Source organism: Sarcophilus harrisii, chromosome 6 (assembly GCF_902635505.1).
Source record: "Sarcophilus harrisii chromosome 6, mSarHar1.11, whole genome shotgun sequence".
Taxonomy (NCBI): Eukaryota; Metazoa; Chordata; class Mammalia; order Dasyuromorphia; family Dasyuridae; genus Sarcophilus; species Sarcophilus harrisii.
In genome coordinates this window covers 193,569,309-193,589,178 of record NC_045431.1, presented here as the reverse complement: position 1 = coordinate 193,589,178, position 19,870 = coordinate 193,569,309, and the positions used below count along the sequence as shown (strand labels likewise).

The window sequence follows — 19,870 nt, the reverse complement described above, 5'->3', positions numbered from 1 at the left end:
TTAGAATTGAACCTATCTTCTTTGACTTTAGGTACCATCTAGCTGATTCAGATGCTTAAAAAAAGTTGAAGTTTAAATCTGTGCTTCAGGAACAGTTGTTTTGAATTTGAGGATGAAAAGCTACCTTCACTGATGGAAATCACCTGATCATTTTTCAAACTGTCCACTCCACCCAACCTATGACTACAATCACATATTACTTTCCCAGAGTACTTCTAAATAGCTTTGAGATGGTTCATTTTCTCATCAAACCTGCCATTTGAATTAAAACAAACTTTTTTTCCATGAAAGACTAAGAGAAAGAATTAAAGATATATCTAATGAATTCAGAACCACTCATTTATCCATTCATTCAGTGTTTACTTATATGTGTGTAATAATGAGTAAGCATATTTATTACAATTTAGCTTGAAAGCTAATCATATGAATTTGCATTTTAGTGCTTTTGATTCTGAATCCCAAAGATAAAATTCCTAGGTGATCATAATACCAGGCATTTATATAATGCTTTAAGATTTCCAAAGTGCTTTATAGATATTATCACATTTAAACCTCACAACTTTGTGAGTTAAGTATGTTTGGTATTATCACCTTCATTTTACAAATGAGGAAATGGAGTCTTTGTAGTATAATATATCACTACCACTCTGTCCTTGTGTATCTGATTTTTTGTATCTAAGTTCCTGACATATTAATCATTACTACAGTATGTCTCAAAAAAAATCCTAGTATAGATTTAAGCAATTAAAGCTATAATGAGCTTTAAACTGCACTAAGATTTTTGAGACACCCTATTTATCTCATCATATTAAGTTAATTTGCCATTCTATGTCCATTGAGGTATATTTGGATCCTGTATCTGACATTCAATATACCTGTTCACTACTGCTTCCACTTTGTTTCATCTACAATTTTGATAAACAAAACACCTATGGCTAAATCTGAATCAATGATTAAAAAAATTGATAAAATAGAAAATCAATGAAAAAAATATTGGGATGTATACTCAAAGTATTCCACTAGAGATGTTCCATTCAGAATGAAATCAATCTATTAGTGACCTCTCTTTGAGTCAGTCATTCATTCATCCGGATTTGAAACCACCTAACTATTCTGTCATCTAGTCTCCATTGCAGTCTTGACCCATCAGGACAACATGAGATGTATTGTCACATGCTTTACAGACACATTGTATTTATAGCATTGCCCTGATCCATGGGTCTACTAACTCTGTCAAAAGAAAAAAAAGGAAATGAAATTAGTGTGGTATAATCTGCTCTTGATGAGTCTTAGTAACTGCCATTCCCCTTTCCAAAAGCTTATAAACTATCCCTTTGATAACACATTCTAGAATACTTCCAGGCATCCACAAGTGCACCTGTCCCTTCCTGGTTTGGAAAATCCAAGCATTTACCCATATCTACTTCTTAGACTGTGAGATCCTAGAGGGCAGGGCCAGAGTTCACTCCTCCTGTCTCCCCTCTAAAGATGGTCTACTCTTCCTGTTACTTCGGTCTACTACAGAGATCAGAGCTGACCACACACAAAAAAAAAAGATTTATGAGGCAATTCATTAAAACCTATTAGCTTTTAGAAAACTCTTCAGATATAATTCGTTGACTTGTCCATATATATTGAGAAGAAGCCAATAAACCAGTCCATTGTAAAGAGAATTTTGTGAGCAGCAGTAGAAAGGAAAGTAGGTGAGAGCTTTTACCTAAAACCTTGAATCCCTAATGTGGGAGGACACTTCAAAGTAGCCGTCATTTCTTGTGAAGCCCTGAAGAATGGCACTTCTCCTGCAGAGATGGAGCATTAGTTGATTAAACTGCAACTCAATTACAAATGTTTTAGCTCCAACATGGGAATAGAGTGGATGTAACACACTTCAACTGATAAAGTCATTTATTTTTTGCTTTGTTGGTTGGCAAGAAATTATAGTCAGGATTAAGCAAACAGCATTAGTTTTAATAGCTCCTGGATGACAGACGTTTCACAATAATCTTTTACAAACATCAGGGATGGGCTAGGCTGGTTTGGAAAAAATTGTGCACTTAATGCAAGGATGTAAAAGGGAACAGGGAATTAACAAAAAATAATTGAGATGAACATTAAAGTTCAAGGAAAATCAGACATGGAAAAGAATTTCAGATTTAGCAGCCCTAGACTCTAACCTGATGTGAGATCAGAAAAATCACATATATAATTCAAGGCAAAAATCTGCTTAAATTCCCTTAGTGTTGTCACCCATCCTCACTGTGTCAAGGTTATGGCTAAAGGTTTGTATAGGGGATGACCTATTTCTTAAACATCTAGAACCTTCAAGGAAATCAACTCTATGTTCTAAGTCCCCATCAATTTATAAGAAGTTTCAGAATAGACTAAAAGAAATGAGGTTGGCTAAGAGCAAAGGGGATGGATGAGAAGAAAGAAGTATAGAGAGGCAGATTGAAACTTAATGTAAGGAACAATTTCCTCACTATGGGAGCTGTCCAAAAAGTGAAAGGGCATGCCTTGAGAGATATTGAGTTCCCCATCATTTATGGTTTTTAAGTAGAGTCTGGATGGTCACTTGTCAGAGATGTTGTGGTAAAGATTCCTATTCAGATAGATCTTGAACTAGATGACCACTTTTAATGTTACTTCCAATTTTAAGATTCTATAATCTTTTCTTTTCTACCCAGTGGAGCCTCAAAAGATTTCACATCCCAGGGAAGGGAGGCCATCTTCAGTAGGGTTTGGATGCTGCCATCCTGCTTTATTTCTCTCCTAGTATTTATTATTTGCTCCAGTTTTTTTGAGATGATTGCTATTTTCCCCATAGAAAATCAACCAGTTTTTGCTTACAGTTCAGTGGATTTTAATCAGATTTTTAAAAAATGCTAAAGTGCATCTTGGTTGATCTTCTGAAATAAGATGTGCTCTAGAGGTTGATGGGGAAAACAAATCTGATTTGAGACAGAGACTGGCCAATGGGTACATCTGATCAAATGTTAAGTGGTTTTGTGGCAGCCAAGTCTCTCGAGGGGACATGGGTCATGGGAAACAGAGAAGTCTAAACAAATGAATGGATGGACAGAAAGAAGATCACAATGTGTGAGCCTGTGAAGGGTAAATTCTTGCAAAGAATGGAAATCATCAAAGAAAAGACTGGAGCTGTGGAGGTGGGAGAAGCTGGAAGGGTCAAGGGTCTAGAAGAGACAAAAGTATTCTTCATACTACGTGTACTAGAGGCACATTCTCTAGCAGATTCTTGAAGCAGGTAGAAGATGAATGATAGCTGACATTTTGATCATGCTTTGAAAATTGCCAAATGCTTTCTGTTATCTTATTGGATCCTTATTACAATCCTATGAAGTTTATAGCTACAGAACCTATAACAGTGCCTTGTATACAATAGGTACTTAATAAATACTGAAAGGGATTTTACAAACGAGAAGCTAGAAGCTCAGAGAGTTTAAATGACTTGCCTAGGGTGACACAGCTAGTAAGCATCAGAAGCAGAATTCAATGCCAGGTCAGACTCTTAAGGCCAGAATTCTTTCAACTGTACCATAACTCCTGGCAGAAAAATAACTCTTGAGTATTTATGTCCGTAATTATCTAAGCATTTAAATCAATTTCTGGTTTTTACCCTGTAGAGAATGGTACTATAAAATATTTTTATCTTTTTTAGATGATAGAGTTATCTATATATACATGTATATTTTATATTTGTGTTATCATGTTTTACTATTATCAGGTAAATATGTATCAGAAAATTATGAAATGAATCATTATATGATAATAATAACTGTAAGTCTGTACATTTTAAATAGCATTTGAATAAAAGTAAGATATCTGTTCCCTGTGCATAACTGCTAATGTTATTTCTAGACTCCAGGCCCCTTCCCTTTTGACTCCAACATTCTGAAAGCTAGAAGCAAGGGGCAGAGTGGGGACAGTGAGGAGAAAACTCTCCTTACTGCTTACCTTAGCTCGCATGGCTAGGGTAGAAGTGGTAGGATGAGGCACAAAATCCCACATATTAATACATTAAAGTGGAGCCTGTTATTGGAGCCTGTTATTTTCTTAAAAGGAAACCCAGAAAATATAAAGGTAGATAAATCTGTCAGAGGAAAAGTCAGATTGACATAGGTACACGCAGTAACAGGAAATCCAAACCTTGTTCTTGGTACCCATCCCATGAACTTCAAGTCTACCATCTTATTATTCTACTTGGCAAATACCAAGTTGAAAATCCCCCTAGTAATAAAATTTGGAGATCATCTCCCAGTGAAAACTCCTAAGGAAGATGGTTAGGGTACACCTACAGTGCCAGAAATCACCATAGAATCTGATGTCTGCTGAAGCTTTCAGAGCAACAGATGTTTTCATCTGTCCTTCAATACATTTCTGGATAAACAGTTCCACTAAGGATGAGGTCCAGGTGTGGAAGAATCATGAGGCCCAGCATGTCTCCAAATCTTGAGAGAGGTTTTATCAAGTCTTTTTCAGGAAATGGAGCAAAAAAGATCACACAAGTTGCGTGGGAAGGGGGGTGAGTTGTATCTGATTAGCTGTAATAAGCAAGATTTGAGGCTTTCTTAGCCCTACTTTCTCCCAGCTGGTTCCGATGCAGCCATAATCAGCTAGACAGACAACTGAATGAGACATCTGATCCTTCTAAGATGCTGTCACTACAAAAGGCATAAATCAGCAGACTGGCCTATGAGGATCTGGTCATCCTGACACCTGAGTTGGAATAGTTGATCAGGGGGACTGATCTGCCAGGTAACATACTGTTTGTGTCTGTCTGTCTTATGTGCATAGTTATGCATGGTTATAGAAGTGTGACACAGCAGAAAGGTGAAATCATTAGATTTTAAGTCTGAAGTCCCTAGGGTCGAATCTAACTTAGATACATGTGATTTGGGACAATCTCACCCAAGATTAATTTTCTTTATCTAATGGGAGGATTTGACTAGATGACCTCTAAGATTCCTTCCAGCTTTTTAGCATCTAAGATATCTAGGAGAAGTACTTACTTTAGGCAGAATTTTTAAATTCACATTCCAAGAGATACTTATTTGTTTTTGGAGACTATGAACTATATAAGGGGTCCAAGAATTTGAAATGAGTTCAAAGAATTTGAAAAGAGTTTGAAATGAGGAACCTGGTTCCTGTTGCTAATTCATTCTTGGGCCCATCTTCCTGCCTTCCTTCCTTCCTTCCTTCTTTCCTGCCTTCCTTCCTTCCTGCCTTCCTTCCTTCCTTCCTTCCTTTCTTTCTTCTTTCTTTCCTTCTTTTCTTCCTTCCTTCCTTCCTTTCTTCTTTTCTACTTTCCTTCCTTCTTTCCTTCCTTCCTTCCTTCTTTCCTTCCTTCCTTCCTTCTTTCCTTCCTTCCTTCCTTCTTTCCTTCCTTCCTTCCTTCTTTCCTTCCTTCCTTCCTTCCTTCCTTCCTTCCTTCCTTCCTTCCTTCCTTCCTTCCTTCCTTTCCTCTTTCTCTCTCCATCAGTATTTTGTAGGATCTGATCCTTTGGTGAAGGGCCCCTCCATACCTCCTCCCTCCATCTTCAGCATTCATTCTCTCTCATCTTGTCTCTCAGTGGAACTCTCAGGGCGGAGTGGTCCAATCACACACCAGCCCATCCAGGCTGAGAATTCCAACAGTGGAGCATAGGATGTTTGCAGTAGCTTTTCTGATGTAATCCAACAAGATCAACCCAAACCTCCCCTCAGAACAACAAACAGACTGAATAAATAGAGCAGGAGCCAGACTGGGCTACAACAGAAGCAGGTTGCTCCGATGCCCAGGGACCTCGGCTTACTCCTTCATACAACAGTGCTGTTCTAGGATAGAGGCCACAGTGTCTATACAAACAACATGCAGGATTGAGATGATTAAGCAGCTACAGAGTTCAAAAAAGGAACAGTCTGTCAATGAATATTTATTAAGAGCCTGTTATGTGCCAGACACTATGTTAGGCACAGAAGATACAGAAATCAAAAGGAAACAGCCTTGCCCTCAAGAAGTTTACATTCTAACACAGATATTAAGGAAGAAAAGATTTCCTTGACCTGAATTGCCAGGATTCACTTTCTATATGGCCCTGAGTCCACTGAATTCAATTCAAACATGGATCAGTAGCTTCAAGGCACCAGGGGAGCTGTCCAGCAGGCTCCCTGCTGGAACACATATATGTATCCCGAGGAAGACAATGGAGCTATGCAAAGCTTCATAGAATTCTTCAGCTGTAGCTGAGAATAACCCAAGAGCCGTATTTTGTCTGCATCCCTCCGAAAGGACAGCCTAGCCAGGCACATCCTTTGTGTCTTAACTCTTCAAAACGCCTGCACACGATTGTTGACCCTCTTTTCAAAATGTTTTATTTATGCCTTTTGTTTCCATATCACACTTCTTTCTTACCATGTCCTCTCCTTTCTCCTCCCATGAATCTTTCCTTGTAACAAAGAAAAAGAAACAGTTATAAAAAAATGAAACATTCTATACCCACAGTCCCCACTTCTTTACTGGAAGGAGAAAGGGCACCAGTTCTTTTCATTTGGACCTCACAGCATTCATTCATTTATTCAGTAGTCATGAATGAAATGCCTACTTTGCATCAGGCATTCTTCTAGATGGTGGGGATGCAAAGACAAAATCTAAACAATCCATTTTCTCAAAAAACACAGACATCCTATTGGGGCAAAACAATGAATATTTGCTGTTCATTCATTTCTGACTCTGACTCAATTTGGGATTTTATTGGTAAAGATATGGAATGGCTTGCTGTTTGCTTCTCCAGCTCATTTTACAGATGAGAAAACTGAGCAAAGTGACTTGCTCAGTGTCATACAGCTAGTAAATTGCTGAAGTTGGATTTGAACTCTGATCTTCTGAACTCTAGGCTTGGCACTCGCCCACAAACAAGTACAAAGATAGGTCAATAAAATATGTTCTATTAATTGATGGAGGGAGTTTCCTTGTCCAGAGATTTCCCTAGGCTACTAAAACCAGGAGTTCAGTCCTAGTATACTAAACAAAGTGTGGGATTTTCCACAGAAGTGGAAGGCTGGGGGCAAGCAATAAGAACAAGACCCTATAAGATAAACAAGGAATATGTCTATCTGATGAAAGAGCTTTAGCTCTGAAGTGGGACGATCTAGATTCAAATTCTCCCTCTGATGTTACTACCTTCATGACCTTCAAATCATTTAATCTCCTCAGGCCTCAGTTTCCCTATCTGTAAAATGAGAAATCCCTTCTAGCTATAGCTTTTATGACCTCATTTGACAGAGAGGAAACTGAGGCCCAGACTTGCCCAGGGTCATATAGCTGGAAGGAACTTCAGTCATCTAACCCTCTCACTTGAAGTATGAATCCTTACAACCTTTCCAACAAATGACTATTCCCCCCTAATTGAAGGTCTCTTATTAAGAGGGACTAGAATCTTGGAGCCCAATTCATCATCCATTGCATTGTTCCCCTCCATCTCAATGAAAGCGAATTGAAACTTGAGTCAAATCCATTTTCTCTCCTAATCTCTTCCTTAGAGCTCAAAGGGCATTTAGTTTACAATTCTCTTAAATAGAGTTATGTTACTGCTTATTGCAAGCTCCATGGGATCAGATACTTTGTATACTCCCTTTCCCAAGCTTTTGCATATAAGAAGCATTTAAAAGATGCTTGTTAAATGAAATACTTGTTTAATTCCTCTCAGCTGATTTAGCAAAGATGGCTGCCCACTGTGGGAGCACAGGGTGTGGTGGTGACCATACCAGAGCCAAAATCACAACTAGGTTTTTTTAGTGATCTCTGACCTATGCACTCATTTCCTTAGCAATACTTCCCCTGAATGATTAAAAAAAATAATAGATTTTTGACAAACTAATGAAATGAGAATAAAATGCCAAAAAGGAGAGGTACCTTGTTAGGAAATGTTGGGGTTTGGGTGAGATTTTGCCTTATTTTGTTTTGTGTTTGCTTTTTGGAAATAGTTCTCCCTCCTGCTCATTTAATAGAACACAGATCAGAAGGGCAGATGATTTTGTAAAGGGCCACAGTGAGACCCTTACTTTTTTGAAGCAAAATGTTGAGCTTTCCCAGTCACTCCCTTTCAATAGGGTGTAGGTGTGTACAACACTAACATCAGCAACTGTACCAATATAGGCTATTGACCACAGAACATCAGAGCTGGAAGGGATGTTAGAGATAGACCAGCTGATTCCACCTTCTCATTTTATAGATAGAGAAACTTAATTCCAGGGAAGAAAAAAATGATCCATCCAAGATCACATAGCAACTCAAGAATAGATCCAATATTAGAATTTATGTTCCAGGAATAAGGCAGACAATGCCTGTTATTCCATAGCAATACCAACAACCCAAAATTTCCTGGGAAATGGATCCTGAAAGATCACTGGAATTTGTTTATTGGTATCACCCTTTTGGTAACCCCCTCACTTTTTCCTCCGCAAAATTTTGTATTTTCTTTGTGTGTGTGTGTGTGTGTGTGTGTGTGTGTGTGTGTGTACATATATGTTCACTGAAGCTACTAAATTGTCCAGAAAACTTGGGAGAGACAAAGGTTTTGATTCTCTTTTATTTATTTTATTTTATTTGTTATCCCCATTTTAGAGTCTGAAAATTTTAAATACAGTTTATGGGAAGTAATGTGATTTGCAGACTTTTGCATAATTTTAAGGATAGGCTGTCTCTAAAGTCTCTGTGTGTATATACATATACACACTGTATTTATTTGTCAGTGTATAAATTGTATTTTGATGCTACAAAGTGAGTTTCTTGAGGACAGCAACTTGAGGCTAGTTTCATTTTGATCTTTTAATCCTCTACGCAATTCAAGGTATACAGTAGGAGCTTAATGAATGCCTTTGATGATGGATTGATACTAAAGTATATACCTGAAACATATGTCAACACATATAGAATGTACATTGACTTCTTGGAAATTCCAGAGAGAGGGGTTCCTTTATGGTTATTTAGAGAAACAACCTTGATGCTAGGACACAAGGGAAAAAAAAAAAAAAAACATAACTCTAGGCAATTACCTTGTTCGTCAAACCAAAGTCAGAGGTTTCAAAACCTCCAAATGAATCCTCAATTACAAATCATTTGAATGACTAATGTAATTAAATGTCTGAGCTTCATTAGCACAGATATTTGACCATACTCGATTTAAACTAGAAGGACAAAGCTTAACTTCATATTAAGTCATATACCCTCTTTGGATCTCAGTTTCCTCATCTGTAAAATTAGGAAGTTGGATCAGATGTTCTCTAAAATCTTTTCTAGCTCTGACATTCTGTGATCCTAAATCCTCATAATTAACCTTAAATCTCCATGTCCTTTGGACTAGGGAAATTTTCAGAGGAGGGAGACCCTGTTATAAGGTTTGAAATCTTCTGACTTAATCTAAGTAGATGAGAACTGCCACTGTTCACAATGAACCAAATTATATCTGAAGACCATGGAGAGCCCTGGTCCTGTCAGTCCTGCATCAGACCTTCCACTGAGAGAGAAAATCTGCAGAGCCCCAAGGTAGGCAAAGAGAGGGAAATGAAGGAGAATACTGCAGATCAATGCCAATCACTGGGCAATCCCTGGGGCAAGTGGAGTCTGGCACCCATCTGGAGCTGGTCCACAGCTAATGCTGAGTTAGAGCACGGAATGATGATTTCAGCCCACTTCAGGCGCTGTGATGGGGAGAGATTTGGAGGTATGCAGCTCCTTGCCTCACTTTACTTAAATTGTACCACAGATGCCATCTGCACTTAGGTTAAGTACCACACCTTGATTCTAACCCTAGGCCTAAGGGACTAGGAAGTGTCTCAGTCAGAACAGAAAAAGACCTTAGAGACAGCCTACCCTTAAAATTATGCAAAAATCTACAAAGCCCATTACTTCCCATAAACTGTATTGTAAAAATTTCCAACTCTACAATGGGGATAACAAATAAAACAAAATAAATAAAAGAGGACCAAAACTCTTGTCCCTCCCATGTTTCTCTGGACGTCGGGTCTGGACAATTTAGTAGCTGCAGTGAACATTTTAAGAATGGCTCAAAATCAAGGCATTCACTACAGGGGAGGTTGAACTGTTCTATTGTCTGTGACTGTGTCCAAAGCCCCACCAGTGTCAAGGTTGGGAAAAGGAATAGATTGTATGGGAGAATGGTTATGATGATGTATATATTGGGGACCGTTAAAAACAAGTTTGGGCTCACAGAGTCAATATATTTGCCAGGGCCTCCCTCCAATATAACCACATATTAATATATAAATAATGTCAAAATAATCAACTTACCACAGAAAAGAAATAGTTTAAAACCAGACAATTCTCTTTTTCCAGTACAAGGAATTTCCCTCCCCTCCCCTTTAAAGACAAAAATGTAACTTTGAAGGCCAGAGGCAGCTGGCCTTTTATCATTATGTTAATTTGCTCGTGTAAGTAACTGGGAGGAGGGAAAGGGTTGTTTTTTTAGGGCCATTGTCTTGACTTTTGCAGAGTCACCAAGCTCAGGGAAACAAGTCAGCTCTCAGTTTCATAAAATCCTTTGGCTTTTGCTAGGAAAAGGGAGAGGGGAGCAAACACCATGGGAACCAGAGATGCCACTGGGAACACAAAAGCCTGGGATACAATTCACCTTCAGAAAATGCGTTTGGGATTTGTAAAGAGAGGATGGGATTGAGAGAGCAAACCTCAGGAGAACAGGAGAAAGCCACCAGCCCACAACCAGAGATGATCCAACCCTTCTCCTTCTGGGAAGAGTGTATGGCGCAGCTGACTGATCTTTCCAGCAAGCTACAATAACCAGATTGTAACATTGCCCTTCCCCAGACATAGCCACAGCCTGACATCTCAGCCCTACAGGCCGGCTACTCTCAGCTCTTTTTTTCCCCTAGGAGATTAGAGCACTATCAGTATTTATGACTTGACGGTCAGAGCCTTACCCAACTTTGCTCAGCCCCAGATCCACCCTTCCATTCCACCCCGGAACCGGGGGAGGAAGTTACTCTTCAGTGTCCATAGGCTTGATCATCTGTTGTTGTGACCCTCTCCCCAATTCACACACGCTTTCAAACACACTCACATACATCCCAAACCTCCCTTTATTATTATTATTATTATTATTCTACTCCCACTATACAGACATTGATAAAGGGAAGCCAAGAGAATCCATTGTTGCTGCTTCCCTGTTGTAAATGGATCAGGGAGTGTCTGCCTTCCCATCATCTCTGCACAGCACAGGCCGATGAAGGATTTATTGTCAATATTTATTCCAAATATGAGGCAGGCTTAGCTGGATTGCAATGACAGACTCCAAGCACAAATATAAACTTTCCCAGGTAGGTGTCAGTGCGACAAATAGCACGGGAAGGCAGGTATGAGGGTGCCAGAGCACAATAACAAAATTACTGGAAAAACTCCTGAGTGTGCTGGTGTTGTGCTCTAACAGAAGACGGGAAAGAGTGAATGTTTGTGCCATTGCACCATAATCAAAAAGGTATATGTTTGAGTCTATATGAGTGTATCAAAGGTAGGGGGAAAACAGAGACAGAGAGAAACAGAGAAAGAGACAGATATAGAGACAGAGATACAGAGAAATACCAGTTGTTCAGGAGTAAATAATCACAGAAAGATTGTGGGGATTCAAATTGGGTCCCCCTTACCTCCCAGAGCTTGCTTCATAACGAAGTCCATGATGATGGCTTTGATCCCGTATGAGGCTGGGTCAGACTTTACATGCAAATTTTACAGGCCACTGGTCCTGAATTGTACCCTGTGAAGAAAAGGAAAAGGCCATCACAAAGGTAAGGAAATGGGTGACATGGGATGTTGGACCATGCTTTTCTTTCTTTCTTTCATTTGAAGGTATAGTACAATCTTGCAATTGGGATATCAGTTCTTTGTTTTCCTCTCCACTCTAGTAGGAAGGGAGGGGAGGGGTTCTAGCTAGCCAACGTTTGCATTGTAATATGAGTAAAGGAGGAAGCTTGAATACACATTTCCTGATTGAGAAGTAGCCTAGCATTGTTGAAGAGACCAATTCACAGTGCTGGGGAAGAACTCTTCTGGGACCCTAAAGGATTTGGAGCCTCTAGACATAAAAGGATTTACAGGGAACCAAAATAGACCTGAAAAGCCAAGATTCGACAGAATAACTAGGAATTTTAAGATCTAGTCTGGAATGGAGTAAATTTCATTTTTAAGGGAGTGGGGAATAGGGATGAGGTTATTTTATAGAAACCATTGTTCATTTTATGATTTTCAGAGAGTTGCCCAAGACATTAAGAGATTAAAGGTTTTACTCGAGATGACACTGATAGTGTGGACCACACTAGAATCCACACCTTTTTTTTCTTTTCTTTTCTTTTTTTTTTTTTTTTTTTTTACAACCAGGCTAATAAACTAAACACTACGGCATCCTGCTTTTATTTGCGAGTCTAATGACATTCCCTTGTTATTCTTGAATCTGTTTACTCACTTCTCCCTCGAGAATAAACCTAAAAAAAAACCCTCACTACCAGGATATGTATCACAAAGGGACAAAGGGAAAGAGGGAGCAGATATAGGGATTAGTATTCAGTGATCTAAGCAGCGGTGAAAGGGGAGAAATAAATAGGGATCGGAGTAATTAAAGAGTGTCAGACCTCAGCTGAGGGAGTCCTGCAAGCTTTAGAGGTTGCAGAGAAGTGGAAGAAAGAGAGCCTAAAGTGAAAGGGGAGGGAGGACAGAGAACATTGGGAAGGTTTAGAAAATAAGGAAAGGATAAAACCCCGGAGTCAAAGACAAAGGTCAATTAGCTTCGGTCTGGTTAACTGACTCAGACAAAGCTGGGAAGTCAGATGTCCGGCTTGAGATCCCTTCCCTTCGGCTGTCACTAAGTGAACGAACAGGCTCAGGGACAAGGTAGAGAGAGCCGTCAGTCACTAGTTGGCCACTGGGGTCGCTGTTTGTTGCGGGTTAGAGAGCAGGTTAAGGCATCGACTTGATTTTGACATCCTAATTTGTCTCTGTGAGTTGGGACAAGTCGGAGAGAGGAGACGTCAATGACAGGTTCTGGTTTGGGGAATCACAACGGAGAGGTCACTTGGGGAGAGATTTCCTTGCTTAGGGGGTACAGTACCTAAGGATCGTAGCACCCTAGATTTACAGCTGGGAGATACTTAGCCAAAGTCCTCATTTTTTTTTTCAGCTAAAGAAACTGAGATCGAAAGAAGTTAATTCACGTGCCCAAGGTCAAGTAAGTAAGTGGAAGTAGGACCCAAATTATCTTCCTCTCACTCTAAATCCAGAGTTGGGGGAGCAGAATGGGAGGAGTCACTTGAACTCTGGTTTGGGAGTAAGGAGGAAGAGGTCACTCACCAACTAGTTTGGAGAGGGGGAGGTAGGCAAAAAAAGAGCGGGGGCTCAGGTTTGTGGGAAGAACGAAAGGAGGGCAGACACTCACGAGTACTAGATTAGGAAGGAGGAGTGAGTGGAGAAAGTGTCGGTTGGGAGGGAGGGCGAGAGGAAGAAGGGTATTCTGAGGAGTCCTGGGCTGGGCGGGACTAGTGGAGGGGCGGGAGCGGCGCTTCTCAGCGCTGCAGAAACAACCCGCAAGATCAGGTTCATTGAATATCAATTTTCTTGAAAGGTCTTTTGGCTTCAGATGCAAGGGTTCTGTGCTTCGGGAGGTTCATTGATTAGGGAATTGAGCTGGAGGAGGAAACTTTGGGGCGGGGGCTGCGCAGGGAGCGAGGAGCGCGCGCCCGCTTGGCAGAGGCGGCAGCGAGCAGGGAGGAAGTGCAGAAAGGGGCGTTTGAAGGTGACTCGCGCTGCGCTTGGGGAAACGCAGCGGGTTCCGGAAGCTCCGGGGTGGTTCAGTCTCCTGGGCGATCTGAGGAGTCGAGTTAGGGACAAGGGTCCGAGGACCAGGATTGCCGGACAGCACGCGTTGGAGACCCTCTCCCCAGACGTGGGCGTTAGGGTCTTGGGAAGTACGAACTCCCAGTCGCCCCGCCCAGCCGTTCCCTCTATGGAAGCTCCCTGCCTGGGAGAGGGGAGAGGGGGAAGGGTTCTGGAAAAGCGAGAAGCTTAGGGGTTCAGGGCCTCTATACTGGAGTCTGCATCCTCCCGGGTCCGGGGTGGGGTCATGGAATCCCACCACCTCCTCCGAGTTTAGTCTCTGCAGACTTGGATCCCTATCCGTCCCTGTCCTCTCCCTGCCTTTGTCCTGACGCTGTGCCAAACTCTCTTCCCAACCATTAGCCCTTCTTTGACCCTGATCCTGAAAGGTCCCCATCCTTGAGTAACCGCCTCTACCAGCCTGGCTGAAAGACCCCAAACTCAAGATGTGTGTGCTAGAGATGTGGAAGTATTACTGGGAGGCTTGCCTTCTATAGAGACTCCCCTAGAGGAGAAGAAGGAGGTAATGGAAGATTGGCTGAACGTCCCCCCTCCTTCTCGCCCCCCCCCGCCCCCCCCGCAGTCGCATCCCCACACTAGCGAACAGAGAACCGCGGGGACAGAAGCGGACCGCAGCGCGCTCTGGCTCACGCTCGCGCACACGCACGCGCGCTACAGAAGCACACGTGCGCGCGCACACACCGACGCGTGCCCTATGCTGCAGTCCAGTATTTTTCTTCCCAAACTTCTCCGATCCCGCTGCTTTCATGTCCTCCGGGAAGCAAAGAAGCCCGCGAGTAGCCACCTCCAAACAGAGCTCTCGACTGAGCTTCTCGGCCCAGAGACTGGGAACCTGCTTTGGCATAAACGACCCCCGATACCCCCGCCAATAAAATTAAGAAACAAAAACATGCTGCCCTAACAGACCAAACCAGATGGGTGTTTATATTCCGCTCAGCATACTTCCACCCCACCTCTTAAACCCCTTTCCATTCTATGTTCTCCAGGGCTGACCTGGAGCAGGACGAGGGGAACCGGTTGCTCTGGGTGCAGAGGGATATGGAAATGGGGGATTCTGGTTGAGGAGAGGGAGTTCGGGGTACAGAGGACCCTAGTGAAGGAGCCACGGCTACAGGGGGTGTGGGACCCGGGTACGAGTGTGAAAAGAAAGACCCGAGGTAGGGAGAGGAGTTGAGCAGAGATAATCACGATACTGAGAGTAAGAGCAGAGTGGACCCAGTGTGCGGAGCGATCGCGGGATACTGGGGTCACGGGAAGAGTGGATCCTGGGTGGGCAGACAAAGTGGAAGTGCAAGGGAAGTAGGCAGGGTGGTCTCTTGGAAGAATGAACCCTGGGTACAGAAGGTGCTGAAAGAGGGGATCCAAGACACTGGGGATGCGGGAGAAGCTCATGCTGGGTTGGGGAAGGCATAAGAAGAGTAGGTCTTGGCTATGATCGAGATGGGGAAGACAGGACTCCAGGTTCAGGGGAGCAGTCAAAGGGGACCCAGAGTATAGGCAAGGGAAAAGGACCGGGGAAAAGCAGGGTTTCCTTATGCTCCAGGATTCAGCACCATGGTCAGCGGACAGCTCCAGATGGTGGAAGGAGGGAACAGGCAATAAACAGGAAAAGTCAGTTACCTTCCCGGGCGGTGCTGGGGGCTCCTTGTGGGTCTTGTCAGTGACGGAGCTTTCTCCGGGGAGCCGGGTCCATGTGGTGTCTCCCGAGCCGCAGCCGATGCTGAAGGGCGTTCGGGGAAGGAGCAGTCACATGAAGTTATCGCCCTCCTTCCTCCCGCGTCCGAGCATGACAGGAAGGGAGGAGGGGCCGGGGAGGGGACAACGAGGGAGAGGGAAAGACACGGAGAGAAAGGGAGAAAAGAAGCACATACAGAGAAAAAGAGGAGGGAAGGCACAGAGAAAAGGAAAAGATGAGATATATTGAGAGGGAAAACAGAAGGAGCACAAAAGGAGGAAAGAGAAGGAAGTAGGATGGAAAAGACAGAAAGGGAGACTAAGCAGAGAAAAAGTGAGAGAAAAGACCGAGAAAGAGAGAGTCAAACGATATTCTCAAAGAAGAGGTACACACATAAACCCGGGGGGCATATGGAAAAAGAGAAGAGAGGCAGACTGAAAGAAAAGGAGGAGAGAATGTAAATAAACTGTGATAAAAGATATGTGGAAAGAAAGAGAAGAAAAAGTAGCAAAGTCAGAGAGAGAAAGGAAGACAGTGAGGAGGAAAAAAGGAGAAAAAGAAACAAAGCAGAGAAAGTCATTGAAGAAAGAGGAAATACTGATGAAAGAAGAAACAATGGAGAAAACAAAGAGATAGAAATGAGGAGTACTTTATCCTTCTAGTCTCTGGTTCCCTAAACTGTAAAATGAGGGGGTTGGACTAGCTGATCTCTGAGGTCTCTTTCAGCTCTAAATCTATCCTTCTTTGATCCATGAAAAGAGAAAGAAATCAGTAGCAGAAATTTTGCCATTTTCAGTACTCCCTTTAAGTACTTATGACCCAGGGTTTAGGTGTATAGAGATTCCCTTAGACAATATTGGGTTAACAGCCCACAAATCCATTCCTTGGATTTAAATGAGATAATTTGTACACTATATAGCCTGCCCTTGGTCTTAGGCCTTGCTGACTAAATCAGTTTCTTCCTCACTCCCCAAAAAACCAAGTTCAGGGTACCCTTTTTTGGCTCTAAGAGTTTTTTCTTTAATAATTTCTAAATCTCAGGGATCCCTCATTAAAGTCTCAAATGCCATTCCCTAGCTGGCTTCTTAACCTGTCTGGCTCCCTTGGTTCAAAGAAGTGCTGCAGCTGTTTTCTAGTTACCGCTTCTCTTCTGCCATTTCTAGCATGAAATGTTGGATTCTTGCTCCATTTTCTCTCTTTGACTCCACATATTCTGCATTTTTGAGAGTACATCTCAGCACTAGGAAATATATTGGCTGCTGTTGCACTTTGGGAGCTCTGTCCATATTCCTAAGTAATTAGGAAGAAGACAAAGTCCTTGGGAAAAATATTAATTCTGTTCTATAGACAGAAGCAACAGTAATTCAACCTTCTTCCAATTCACCCACAAAATCTTTAGAACTTGTCACACTCAAAAATAAAGATTTAGGGTCTACGTACTTCATGGGATGATAGTCTTATAAGTATAGATTGTCTGGCAAATACCCGGGTGATCCTTATCCATATCTGTCCATTTACCTTTCATAAAGCATCTACCCAAAATAGTTCCAATATGCAACATTGCTCCCAGTTCCTGCTCTATCCCAAAACAGTTCTCAAACAGGAGTTGAAAGAAGTCTTAGAAGTCACTGAATCTGTTCTAAATTCCTCATTTTACAAATGAAGAAACCCAGAGAGGGGAAGTTATTTACCTGAGATTGTATAGGTGGTAAATGACAGAATATTCCAGGTGCCAATGTAGCATTTGGGATAATATTTTTCTCTCATGGGCTCTATCTCCTTCTCCAATCATCTCCAATCACACCCTATTTTACATACTATATTCAACATTCAACATTGTCTTCAAAGTACTATGATGGGAGATAGAGGAGTTAGAGAATTCTGATAAGATGTAGTCTTCATTTCATGAAGCTCATAGGAGAAGAGGAGAAATTAGCTACAAACACAATGAACTAAAATATACTATATTACAAGTAAGTATCAAGAAGAACAGAATGGTATAAGAAATAGAGAACTGGCCATGCAGTCAGGATAGCCTTGGTTGAAGTTCCTCCTTTGATGCATCTTTACTATGAACCTACGTGGGTAAGTCACCTAAGGTGCTAAAGCATTTCTAGGTGCCCCAGATAATTCTCTAAGGTTCTAATTTACAGACTGTTGGGTGTTTTAGATTGATAGATGGAGTTTTCTCATTAGAGTGCTGCCTTCACCAGTGAAATCACAAGTCCAGACTCCCTATTGCCCCTCATCTCTAAAGTACATTAGAGAAATACAAGCAAACTGCTCCATAAGATCTGAGGAGAACCTTACTTGAAGATATGTCTGACATTTGGCCCCCGGAAGGAAAAGCATTCTGAAAGTAATCACCAGCCACAAGCTGAGCTGGACCTAACTCTTCACATGTAATCCTTTGCCTGAATAACCCATTAAAAGGGTAGATCTCTCAACTCCAAGAGAAATTCTAACCAGTATAGAATAAACTCCAAGTATCAAGTAGTACATCCCTGGAGTTTAAGACTGATCAGGGTGAGAGATGATATACAAAATAGCTATTATTGTTAAGGGTCATTTGGAAATTGGGAATATAGTTCTATCTATATATAGTTTTCAATAAAGCCTGTTCCAATAAACCAACCATGAGGATATTCCATTGTGTCAGTCCCTAAGTGTCTTCAGAATCCATTACCAACGCAAGGCCAGATCATCACCTCAAAAATCAGAATAATTCAACTTGATATACAGGATACCCTCAAAGTTTGAAGGCCTAGAGTCTTACCTTATCTCAATCTCCTGGCTTGTAATGAGTACAGAAAGAGCCCCCAAACCTGCAAGTTTTAATGAAGCTAGTGGGGACATAAGCCTATGAAGAATAATTTGACTTTTATGCTTGCTGTGTGTTAGGTTCAGTGTCTGTAGCTGAGGATCTGTGATAAAAAAAAGTTTAGAAATTAATGAAAGAAAAATACTTCACCCAAAGACAAGGGTTCTGACCTAAACTGAGGGTCCATCCATTCTAAAATCTTATTGGTCCTATATAGGATAAGCAATATCCTATGCATATTGATCCTATATACAACCCTACATAGGATTGCTACTCAACTAGTATTTGGATAGCATTGTTGGTATTTTATAATAGGATCTCACAGTCAGAAAGAACTTGAGAGTCCATTTTCTTCAACCTGAACCTGAACAAGAATCTCTTCTGCAGCATGTGTGATAATTGGTCAGTACAGTATAAACTTCTTGAGAACACGTACTGTTTATATTTTTGTAACTCATGACTAGCACCAATCATTTTCCCACACCAGTCATTTAATAATTGTTTGTTGAACTAAATTACATTTGCATTCTAGACCTCTTGTGATAAGAAGCCAGCTACCTCTTGAGACAGCCCATTCCACTTTTAGATAGCCTAATTGTTTTCTTTCATGCAAATGTTTAATGATTTTGCCTTGATCAAATGAGATAGTACCATCTAAGTGTGTGCTATTATTATTAGCATGTGTTCTTTCTCCATTTGAATAAGACCTGGAATATAGAATGAGAAACACATAGAATACAGAATAAGAGTAAGAGTGGGCAGGGAACTGAAATTGGAGTCAGTAAAAGCTAGTTCGAATCCAAACTCAGTTACTTATTTGCTATGTAACTCTAAGCAAGACTTTTTCACCTCCCTAAATTTCCTCACAAACTTGCAACTAAATGATTTCTGTGGTGCCTTCTATCTGAAAAATGATTCTATGACAACTATAAATTTGAACTTAAATATGGAGAGATGGAGAGAAAAGAGATACAGAGAGTAGAGACCAGATAGGGATGGCCAGTTATTATGAAAATGATAAGGATAGGGGACAAATGACTAAGGTTTGAAAACATCAGGTTAAGGCTCTCCTCATTCTCAGAAGTGTCCAACCGCATCTGGCTATTACCTTAAGATTATTGAGTTAGCAAGCTTAGTCCCAAAGGAAACAGGAAAAAATATGCTTTCTTCTTTTTTAATTTTTATTGTTACAGAAGTAGATGGGTTTGGAACATTGTATACACAAGGGGTCCCAAAAACTTAAAATTGTGCTTAGACTTTTGGGACACCCTATCCTGTTGGATTAGGTTTATATGTTTGTTTCTGTTCTGTTCCTGGCATTTTTCCTGGAGTTGTTGGAGAGGAAACACCAAACAGCAAATATGTTCCTCAGTCCCTTCTGAAGCCACACTGGTTCTTAGGTGGGTGACATTCTTCCAGGCATAGGATCAGCCTACAAAGGAGTACTCTGGTGAGAATCTTG

General features: G+C 41.3%; 1 protein-coding gene across 1 annotated transcript in view; it reads right to left on the bottom strand.

The window, feature by feature from the left end:
• Nucleotides 1–15,704, bottom strand: part of CPLX1 (complexin 1) — a 119,407-nt gene extending 103,703 nt beyond the window's left edge. Inside the window, exons 1-2 of the mRNA XM_031943766.1 lie at nucleotides 15,533–15,704; nucleotides 11,674–11,783 (exon numbers count right to left, since the gene is read on the bottom strand). Coding sequence (XP_031799626.1) covers nucleotides 11,674–11,704 — 31 coding nt within the window. The 5' untranslated portion in view covers nucleotides 11,705–11,783; nucleotides 15,533–15,704. The remainder of the gene's footprint in view (nucleotides 1–11,673; nucleotides 11,784–15,532) is intronic.
• Nucleotides 15,705–19,870: the final 4,166 nt, after the last annotated feature.